The sequence below is a fragment of the Zingiber officinale genome, chromosome 9A (assembly GCF_018446385.1).
Source record: "Zingiber officinale cultivar Zhangliang chromosome 9A, Zo_v1.1, whole genome shotgun sequence".
In the NCBI taxonomy this organism is placed as follows: domain Eukaryota; kingdom Viridiplantae; phylum Streptophyta; class Magnoliopsida; order Zingiberales; family Zingiberaceae; genus Zingiber; species Zingiber officinale.
Window position 1 is genome coordinate 112239055 of NC_056002.1, and position 11442 is coordinate 112250496.

Here is an 11442-nt window from a genome sequence, read left to right on the forward strand (position 1 = left end):
ACTTAACAACGAAGATATCCACTCTCCATTATTTTTTAATGCTCAACCTTGAGCATTTACTCTAAAGAAGGTTAACCACCTTCCAAGGTGTTTGAAAAATACTTTTCATGTCATTAAAGAGTAACTCCCCCTAAAAACATGCTCTAAAATTCTGTCATTGCACCAATAATGACTTGGAATCCCTAAACTTTTAGGAGACCCAAAAACTTAAAGTTTTGAGCTTTAAGTATCAATATTTGAGTGCAAACCTCAACCTAACTTCAATCTAGTGGTGCTTAACCATTTCTCCTTGTTTTCATCATGAAAATTATCCTTATATGTATATAAATATATTCCAAGAGTTTAGGAGTGGTTCATGAGGCTAAGGTTGGCTTAAAGTGCTGAAATCAGACTTTCCCAATCAAAATTAGCCTTTTCAATCGATTGGGTTGGGACTCAATCGATTGACACTTGCTCAATCGATCCACTGATCGATTCAATGAGGTTTTGTTCGTAAAAAAATTGCGTGAATCGATCCACTGATCGATCCAACTGGGGTTGAATCGATCAGCTGATCGATTCAACGAGCTTCTGCTCGCAATAATACCTTTCTCAATCAATCGCCCGATTGATTGAGATACTCCAATCGATCGGGTGATCGATTGAAGCTCTAATTTCCTGAAAGTGAATTTTAGCGAAATTCAGAAGTGCTTCAAAAATTCTACAAAATTCTAAAAATTATGAAAACTCTTGTAGACATTATTTAGGGTATATACTATCAAGGAAAAATATTTTTCTAAGAAAATACTTCCTATTTTCAAAGATTGACACAAACTTGAAAACTTACAAAACTTCAATGTTTTCTTCTAGTTTGTGTCTAACTTTTCAATGATGATTGCTATCAAAAAATACCTTCACCAAGGTTTTCCAAAGTATATTTAAAATATTTTTCAAAACTAATTTCCAACCATGTTCTTTGGGCTCAATGCACATGGCTTGTACATTAGATTTTCCAATGATTGGAGTACACATTAACTATCTGTTTTGATGAAATTAAAACTCAAATAAATACATAAAATCAACATATTGAGTCTTGTTCATTATCCTAGTATCTCACTTGTATCTAATATGTACTAAAACACATACAAGTCACCTTATAGTCTTTGTGAGATGTAGATTTTGGTTTTACCCTAAACTAGAGATCATGCATATCTATCTAGGCATTTTAGGAATTATGAACATCCACTTAGGATGTCACTTGTTAGTAAATATCATTGTCCTTAATTACAAGGAAATTAAAATGATGCATGATGAGTTATGGTATACATCAAAAAGAAATAATTTTCAAAAGAAAATATATTATTGCTACATGATGTATGTATGACATGACATGATATTTTTATTTATTTTTCATAATAAACATGAATGAAAAATATGATGTCATGGCATATGATGGGCAAACAAAACATAGTAAATTAGTATAAATAAAATATACCTAGATAATCTATCTAATTATCCTTAATTCCTTAGCTAAATTAAAATCTAATCCTAGATTGCTCATATTTTAACAAGAAAATGTTAAAACCCAACTTGACATTTCTTTTACTCTTGGTTAGTTGTGCCCATTTAAATTAAATCCAATTCTTCAAATTTTGATACCTTTTACTCTTCTAAAGAGTAAACAATTTATCCTTTTCATTTTCAAAGGTTAACAAAAACCTTGAAAATACCTCCAAGTGTCAACTTTATCAAGGTTGGATTAACTACCCTAACCAATTTAGAGTTGACACTCTTTAAACCCATCTAGGGTATAGAGAATATGCTCCTCGGAACCCAAAACATATTGGTACTCTTTGGATGCTCTAGGTACTCACTAGGAATAACTTCCCTAGATACCTTCCTAATGACCTTTCTAGGCTTCTTAGAAGTCTTGGTCACTTTCTCCAGGTCAACTATAGGGATAGCTTCCCTTGTGGCCTTCTTGGTGGCTTTCTTTGACTTCTTAGAAGTCTTAGTCACATTTATCTTGACAAAAATACTTCTAGAGATAACTTCCCTTGTATCTTTGACTTGACCCCTAGACCTAGGGTTGGTTCCATAACTATATGGAACCCTATGATAAGAAGGAACATCCTTCTTGGCTATGGGTTTGTATCCCAAACCTCTATGACCATTGGATGGTTCTTGCCTAACTCCCTAGGTTATGCTCATTTTGACCCTTAATAATATTTTTCATTTTCTTTAGGGTCTTTTCTAATTTATCAAGCCTTGACCTTAAGGCTTGGTTTTTCAACCTTAAATCCTTAGATTTTGATTTTTCTTGATTTCTATGAGCATTTCTATTTTTAGGCCTACAACTAAAATCCTTAGAGTTATTACCTAATTTGTCTACCTTCCTAGATTTAGGTGTGGTAGTCTTAGCATGATAGGCCACATGATTTCCCTTAATTCTATCATGCATCCTATTTTCATGATAAATAGCATTAAAATGATATAAGTTAGAACTAGCATGTTTTTTTACCATGATTTAAAGGAATTGGCTCAATAAATGATACCTTGGATTTGCTTTTGAGAGCTCCCCCTTGATTTGAGCTTCCTCCTTTTACTTTGTCCGATTTCTTCCTCTTAGGATATTTACTCCGGTAATGTCCTTTTTGATTACACAAGAAGCACACTATATGCTCTTTGCTCTTCTTTGTCATGGGGGCAGTCTCTTTGGGCTTCTCCTTGCCCTTAGGTGCCACTTAGCCCTTCTTCTTAGCCAATTTGGCACACTTGCTCTTATAATGTCCACTTTCCCTACACTTAAAGCAAATAAAGCATCTTTTATTCTTTAAAATTGAAATAGTTATACCTTCTTTGCTTGTAGGGTTGGCACATAATTCTCCATTTGATTTTTCTTGATTTGTGGAGGTGGCACCATCTTCTCCTTCTTCACTTGATCCGGAGGTAGAGGTTTCTTCTCGCTCTGGAGTCAATGATCTACACTCCCCCTCAATCCTAGAGGTGGAAGCTTCATCATCATTATCCTCATGTATATGAAACAAGGAGTATGTTCCCTCCTTGTCTTTTTCTTTGCACTTTGTAGAGGATGAAGCTTCTTATTCTTCTTCTTCCGATGTTGAGCATCTCTCAACCTCGGAGTCCTCTTCCTCTTGGTCTTGATCCAATGAGTTGCCTCTTTGGATTTCTCTTGATTTGGTATAGTGGAGGGAACCTTATGGATTTTAGCCAATTTGCTCCATAGCTCCTTGGCATCCTCAAATTTTTCCACTTACTCCAAGATGTTGCTTGGCAATAGATTGACCAATAGCTTGGTCACTTTATCATTGACCTCACATCTTTGGATTTGCTCTTGGCTCCACTTGGTCTTCTTGAGAATTTTGCCTTTGTTATTTGTTGGAACTTGGAAACCTTCCATTAGAGCAAACCATTGCTCTATGTCGATCATAAGAAAATTTTTGATCCTTGATTTCCAAGAATCGAAACTCATTGATATGAATGGTGGAGGCACCCTTGTGTCGAATTTGAGTCCATCTCGGAATTCCATCTTGAAGTTGAGCCTTTGATGAAGTCTTTAAATTGTGAACTTGCTTCAACTTCTTCTCCCTCTAGCTTGTTACCCTTTTCGGTGATGATTCTGGTGAAGAGCGACCTCACTCTGATACCATTTGTTAGGGTCGATTTGTAGCTAGAGGGGGGTGAATAGCTCGTCGCGCTTCGTTTGCTTGCTTCATGATGATGATGTGCAACAGAAAGAACACGAAACAACAGTACAACGGTAACAAGTAGATTTATTTGGTATTCACCACAAGATGAGGTGACTAATCCAATGATCCACATACACGACGCTCTCCACTAAGAAAAATACTCCTTCTCGGTAACTACTGGAGGTGGAGAAACCTCATACAACAGTCACATAAATAATACAAGAAGAAAGAAATGCAAGCTAATACAGTATTAAATCTTACAAGATCTACAATGAGAAACCCTAGCTTGTTTCTCCTTCTTGTGTGGAATGCCTCTTGACCTTGGAAGTGCAACAACACTCAGCTCCAAGAAAGCTTCAAGAATTGGCGTGAACCTGTGAGAATGATCGCAAGAAGTGGAGACGAAGAGATGTCGAATCGCTGCGAACAAGATGACTTTAAACTTGACGCTTCCTTCACAACGGTCACATCCCAATCGATTGACTAATCGATTGGGGAGGCTTGAATCGATCGATCGATCAATTCAAAGCGCCTCTGTGCTCTACTGGAGAAGGCCTAAATCGATCAACTGATCGATTCAGCCTTTATCGCAATGCGCACGATTTCTAGCCCCCCAATCAATTTGTCGATCGATTGGTGGTGCCCAATCGATCGACTGATCAATTGGGGAAGCTTCTGTGCCCGCAATTCAGGCTCTCAATCGATCGGCTGATCAATTGAGTCAGCCTTCACTCGCGGCACACTTTCAATCGATCGGCTGATTGATTGAACGACTTCCCTTTGACTTGCTTAAACTAAGTCTAAGGTCCCCAAATCCAACATCCGATCAATCGTGACATGTTGGAACTCCTCATGCCTAGCATCCGATCAACCTTGACCTGCCTGAACTTCTTCGCCAAGTGTCCAATCAACGCTTTCACCCACTTTGACTTTTCTCCTCGTGCTAAGTGTACGATCAACCTTGACCCACTTGGACTTACAGTCTCATGACAAGTGTCCGGTCCTCCATGACCCACTTAGACATCCACCAGATGTCCGGTCACTCTTGACCCATCTGGATATCCTCGTTCCAAGTATCCGGTCAATCCTTTGACTTACTTAGACTTCCTAACATCAGGTGTCCGGTCAACCTTGACCCACCTGGATTTCCATGTGCCTGGCTTCACTCACCAGGTCTTTCCTTCTGCCTAGCTTAACTCACTAGGGCTTTCCATCTGCCTGGCTTCACTCACTAGGACTTTCCATCTGCCTAGTTTCACTCACTAGGTATTTCACCTAGCTTCACTTATCATGATTTCCCAACTTCCTAGCTTCACTCACTAGGTCTTTCACCTGACTTCACTCACCAGGATTTCCAACTGCCTGACTTCACTGGCCAGGACTTTTCCTTGCCTAACCTCTAGTTAGGACTTTCCTAGTCAAGTATCTGGTCAACCCTTTGACCTACTTGCCTCTTCTTCACATCTAACTGGTCAGTCCTTGACCAGAGGGGAATTATATCAACAATCTCCTCAATCGGATGATTGTATCTGCAATCTCCATGTATTGTTAAACATCAAAACTAAAAAATCAAGACTCAAGTTTGAGTCAACTCAAGCTTAGTCAACCTGATCAACCTTGACCCAGAGATATTGCACCAACAGAGAATGTTTATGACACTCATATAACGATTCATGAAACATTCTCATGGCGGATCGAATCAGTACATATTCACTAATATATACCTATATGTCAACTTAATATCTTATATTCATGACTTGTGAGATTAAATCATCAATTGACTTATATGCTAGTATCAACGCATTAATATTATCCTTGCATATTAATGCTTGACTAGAAATAATTAAGAGTAGTATGCTCTATATATCTATAACCTTCCACTATCAATTCAATCAAGTGGTGCTTAGATCTAGGTTAACGAAGCCGAATAGAGATGCACTGGATCGGTGAGGCCAAATGGCGTATTGGATCTGTGGGAAGACAAGAGGACAATGAGGGGGCAAAAGGAGACGACGTCAACGTGCAGTGGCATGAGGAAGAGATGCACTGGTGGAGTGTGACATCATGAGGCAAAAACAAAGAGATGAGGCAAAAACAAAGAGATGAGAGATAGTGGTGGTGAGAGAGGAAGAGGCCGGAGGGAAGTAATTCAGATCTTCTGTTTCCATTTCTCTCTGTCCTCGTATTTCATTATCGATCGGACGGATCAAATTAAATCTTAAAGATGATTTGTAAATCATGAGGATACTGCACATATTTTAAAGATGCCATGATGTCTTGAGATTTAATCTGATCCGTCCGACCGACAGTGGAACACGAGGACAGAGAGAAATGGGGACAGAGGATCTGAACTAAGAGGAAAGGACACAGGACAAAATTTATTGAGGGGAAGGGGTGCTGGAGGTGGCAAGACAGGGGCGGAGATCGCATCCTGGCACCCGATGGTCGCATTGGAAAAAAAAAAAAGCTCTCCTCTAAGAAACCACGTGAAGAACAAAATCCTAACTCCTCCCTCTTCCACATTAAATAATTAAGAACGGATGATTAATAATGGATTTGTAACCTTTTGGATGGAAATGGACTACACGTGTCGGCATTTCAAGCTAAGCGGGTAAGACCGTAATAATCTTTATTTGGCTATTAATTGACAGTTTTTTCTTTTACGATTATTACTCGGCTATTAATTGACAGTTTTTCTTTTACTTCTTATAATACAATTCAGGTAAAAGTTCAGCTCATCACATCACTAATAAGTAGTGTTTGATTATGAACGTCATAGTATTATCTTGAATAATAGATGTCTATCGTAATCTCTCAAATCAGCGGAGAAGAACGTATATTTTAACCAAACTGTGTTTGACATAGACATCGACGGCACTCTGGGCACTGGGCAGACTCTCGCACTCAGATTCGACAGTTGAATGACTCCTACTCAAAATCCGTGTCGATAATTGGGTGACTAATCACCGCAGCAGTTGAATGTTTAGACACTCGACACCTGAACTTGTCCCTCGAAATTTCAACGCTCGAGATGCTCGACTCTTGAATGGAGCACTCGGCGCTTCGTACTCGAACTTTCGGCACTCAGACTTGAGCACCCCCAACACTCGACTACTCGAGCCCACAATCAACTGCCTCGGCACTCGGGCATCCAGCCAGTTGACAGAGATAAATCTCAATTTAATTTTTGTATAATTTTAAATTCAGTGCGCAAATATCTCCAACAGTGAAAATGCTTTCATTTTCAGGGTGTCAAATCATCGGATGCGACTCGGCGGCAGGTGATGCGGCGGCCGTCTGCTACCGAGGAGGGGAAGCCAAGGCACTGCGAAGAACCTGGACGATGACGGCGGGGGCGCTGAGGTGGGGGAGGTGGCCTTCGACGGGGAGGAGCTCCACGGTGGTGCGGCCGCCGAGATGGTGCTTGAGGTAGGAGGCGACTGAGAGGGGGACGGAGACGTCCTTGGTGGTCTGCACGACGACGCAAGGAGTGCGGACTAGGCCGAGCACGCCGCGCAGGTCGCTGTTGAACACCGTCCTACACACGAAGAGCGAGATGTCCGGCCGCATGTTGAACAGCGTCCGGCTGAACTCCTGCACTGCCGCAGGCACGTCCGCACCCACCGCCAGCGGCGCGAACCCCTGCACCCACGCCTTGTAGTTGGACTCCATCGCCAAGAACACCTCCTCGATCTGCGCTCTATCGAACCCCCCGTGGTAGTCACCGTCGTTCAAAAACCTGGAACCCCAATTTCCCGACCCCAACAAATCAACACGGAATGAGTTACTGGAAATTGATTAGATCTAATACCTAGGGGAGCCGCCGATGAGGATGAGCTTGAGAAAGAGGTCAGGGCTGCGGATGGCAGCGAGGATGCCGATCATGGCGGAGACAGAGTGGCCGACGAAGAAGCACCGGTCGACGTGGAGGGCGTGGAGGACGGCAAGGAGGTCGTCGACGTAGGAGTCCAGGGTGGTGTAGCGTCGGAAGTCGAAGTGGTCAGGGTCGACGCTGCCGGCGCAAACGAGGTCATAGAGGACGAGGCGGTAGTCGCGGTCGAGAAAAGGGAGGATGCGGTTCCAAACCGACTGGTCCGTGCCGAAGCCGTGCGACAGCACCACCACCCGCTCGCCGCTGCCCACCACCCGCACGTTTAGCATCTGCAGCAGCTTCGCGGCGCTTCTGCTGCCGCTGCCTCCGCCGCCGCCGCCCGGCGCCATGTCCGAAGCATCATAATTGCTGTTGCCTCCCATCGCTCCGAGCCACCTGATTCTGAGCCCACCCTCTCTACTCTGCTTGTTTTAGCAAATACCAAATTGATCGAAATCAAGCAATCCTCCGCCTTGAATTGGATGCTTTATTGGTCGAAGCTCTTTCTATTGCTCTGTTTCTCTTTTTCTGCCCCCGTTGATCAATTCAGTAACCATACATGTTATTGTGAAGAAGACATCGTGATTTGTCCTTTCCTCTTTCTTATCTTGGAGTTGTGCCAAAAGAGGTGAATAGGATGCCCCTCTTCCTCCTTTTGCGATTGGATTGCAGGATCTTTCTTGCCCTACTGTTGATATGATTATGGCAGAAGAACTTGTCCAGTGGCCAAGAGACCGAGTTTATCCCCGAAAGAAAGAAGGATTTTGTCATTAATGATTAATTTATATATATTGCTAATTTAGATCAATTCAAAACACAATTTATTCTCTGTTTTTACTACTATTTTATTTGATGATATATGAATGACCTCTAACAGCGATCACTTAAATTAAAATTTTCTTATCGATGTTTACGGAAGATGGATTTTTTGATCCGTAATTTACGAATCATAAGATGATTCATTTTTTTTAGACGCTTGATTTGAATGGATCTCGTTTATTTAAAGGTGGAGTTTATCTAAATCAAAGGTCCTCATACAAGGGACCATCCCCTGGTCCATAATTTACGGACCAGAGGATCCCTACTAGTGTTTACTTCTCTCCACAATATAATGGATCTATATTTAAATTAATTATTAATTGTTGCAGCGCTACATGTTATCCAGGATGTCCTCAGGGTCATGGTACAATGATATGGTATTCAGATTATCACTCAGGTATCTACAATTCGATTCCCCGTTATAGTAAATTTGTAGAAATTTTCCTGCAAATGAGATGCGCAACTAAACGATGCTAGGTTTCCGGGTTGTCCGCATTGAGCACTTTTTGATTAATCCTGATGGTCAGTGTAAAATTTTCATAGGATCGGATCGGTCACCCCAAGACTAGTTGAATTTAGCATTTTTTATAAATTAATTATTGATGGTATCCAAAGGTATTGCTAAGCTGATTATTTGATATTTTATCATACTTCATTCGATTATATTCTTTAATCCGACTTGAGGGGAACATGTGATCATATCTAAAGTTACTGCCAAGCTGATTATCTTCGATCCAACATTTAATCGGACTTCATTCGATTTTACTTTTCAGTCCGACTTGAAGGGGAACATGTGATGATCCGAAGTTATTATCGAGCAACTCAAGTCATCAGAGTCCTTATCCAAGTGGTCAGATTCATTGGTTGTCTTTTTTGAGGACCTGACCTTACTTCCCAAGTACTTGGCCTCGCGCCCTGAGTAGCCAGAATCCTATCCCAAGCACCTTGACTCGTCAATTTTCCCAAGCATCTCGACTCACTAATCTTCCTAAGTACTCTGTTTCACTACTCTCGAACACTCAATCCTTTCGTCATGCCCATTCAGAATCGAGAAGCATAGAGGTGACAACTGACTACTCACCTTAATCTCTGGCAATTCTCAACGGCCCGACAACCTCTAATAACTTGTTTGTCAACGGCTTGACAATGCCAGTGTATGGTCCAACAGTTGTCTCCCTTGGCCCCCAACAGCTAGACAAGGCATGTGGAGATTCCCTTCCAATGGATTATATAAAGATGGACAAAGATAAATGAATGAGGATGAGTTGTATTTTTGTGAGCTGAGGTAACTCTTCTCCCCTAGCTCTTTTTCTTTTAAGTATTTTCTTTCTTTCTTCTTGGCATCTAGTCTTTCATCTCGGATCAGAATTGACTTGGGTATCAGAGTGGCCACGTCGATAGGGCTGGCCAACTCTAACGCTCTTGCTTCTCGGACCTTTGGATCTTAGACATAAAGGAGGCAATCGCAGTGTCATCGGAGGTTTGCGGAGAGGAGGAACCGAATCAAATATTGTTGGATACGATTTTGCAAACCAAAATCTTGGTGTCATCGATCGTTGAAAGTCAAGTTTGACTTCAAAATCGAAATCTATGTTTCACGTAGGTAAATCTGGACTATTAATTTGCTCAAAATCGATTACGGGTAAATGAGAAATTAATTGTTCAAAGATGTGCTCAAATTAACATTAAGGAAAAAGATGGGGTTTTAGTCCTACATCGTTAACCGGCGAGAGCCAGCGTTTCCTTATATGTGTTGTTGTGTTAATGCTGTTAATACAAAAGCACAGGTGCTCTCTACCCTTGGGGGAGCAGGTGCGGGTGACCGTCGGATCAAAGATGAAGACAGATCGCAAGTAGATGCGATCTGGAGCATCGGATTCTAATCTAGCATTGAAGAGGAAGACTTGATCTGAAGCGTCGGATTAAATATTGTAATCTGACGGCTGGGATCAAGATGAGATCTGAAGAGTTTAGATCTGATGGCTGAGATCAAAGGACCTTTAAAGAGTTATACCTTTTCAAAATGAACGATCCAAATCAGTCCAAACCAAGGGTTACTTACCTCTTCACCCAATATAAATAGATCCCTCTCCTTCTTGGAAATCATTCATTCAAAAAGCATTTGCATTCAAACCATTCGTCCATCTCTTATATAAGAAGAGTCCAAAAAGCGTACAAGAAGGTTCGTCGGTCTCGAAATTTGAAGTGCTACTATTTCGAGACGTCATCATTGTATCTTGGGAACGAATTGCTGCTATCAGTGAGCACCATAGCGGAGTAATATCATTTTACAGAGATAGTGTCGAACACTAGCCTCGACAACAACTCAGTTTGTTTCCTCCCGGCAACAATCTCCCGGAAGTCCCGACAGTCAAATAAAATCGACTATGTCAAATACCGAGGAGCAAATCCAGAGGTTCGAGGACCTCATAATCGTAAAATGATATCGGCAAACTGATTTGGCCGAGATCAACGACGTACCAACCGCCATCCCTTATGCTGAGAAGGCAGAGAAATTCAACGGAGCCGACTTCAAAAGATGACAGCAGAAGATGCTGTTTTACTTAACCACGCTGAACCTTGTACGGTTTCTGCATGAAGACTTGCCAGCCGCTACGGAAGATAATTCCGGTAGTAAGGCTACTCGCGATGCATGGTCACATGGTGACTTCCTGTGCCACAATTACGTTCTTAACGCGTTGGACAATGCGCTATATAACATATATTGCATGATAGAGATGACCAAATCTCTGTGGGAATCACTAAAGAAGAAATACAAAATCGAAAACGCCGGATTGAAGAAATTCATCGTCGGCCGATTTTTGGATTTCAAAATGATGGATTCCAAAAGTGTCACGTCTTAAGTCCAAGACATGCAACTGATAATGCATGATCTGGACGTCGAAGGAATGTCACTGAACGAGTCATTCAAGGTTGTTGCGGTAATTGAGAAACTCCCTCTATCATGGAAGGATTTCAAAAATTACCTAAAGCACAAGCCAAAGGAGATGAGACTTGAAGACCTTATCCTGTGGTTGCGGATAGAGGAGGATAATAAAAAAT

The 11442-nt window shown here is 41.5% G+C and overlaps 1 protein-coding gene across 1 annotated transcript; it reads right to left on the reverse strand.

Annotated features, from left to right (window-relative positions):
• Positions 1-6560: 6560 nt before the first annotated feature.
• LOC122021630 (strigolactone esterase D14-like) lies at positions 6561-8310 on the reverse strand. The gene is made up of 2 exons (XM_042579769.1): positions 7501-8310; positions 6561-7428 (listed from the first exon to the last, which is right to left on the reverse strand). Exons 1-2 carry the CDS (start codon positions 7941-7943, stop codon positions 6990-6992), a joined length of 882 nt encoding a protein of 293 aa, XP_042435703.1. The 5' UTR covers positions 7944-8310; the 3' UTR covers positions 6561-6989.
• Between the last annotated feature and the right edge of the window lie 3132 nt (positions 8311-11442).

Bases quoted from the DNA above. Each gene is read 5' to 3' on its own strand.
- LOC122021630 (XM_042579769.1), bottom strand. From the start codon at position 7,943: ATGGGAGGCAACAGCAATTATGATGCTTCGGACATGGCGCCGGGCGGC. The intron at 7,429-7,500 runs GTATTAGATCTA...TTGGGGTTCCAG, and splicing joins CTCATCGGCGGCTCCCCTAG to GTTTTTGAACGACGGTGACT.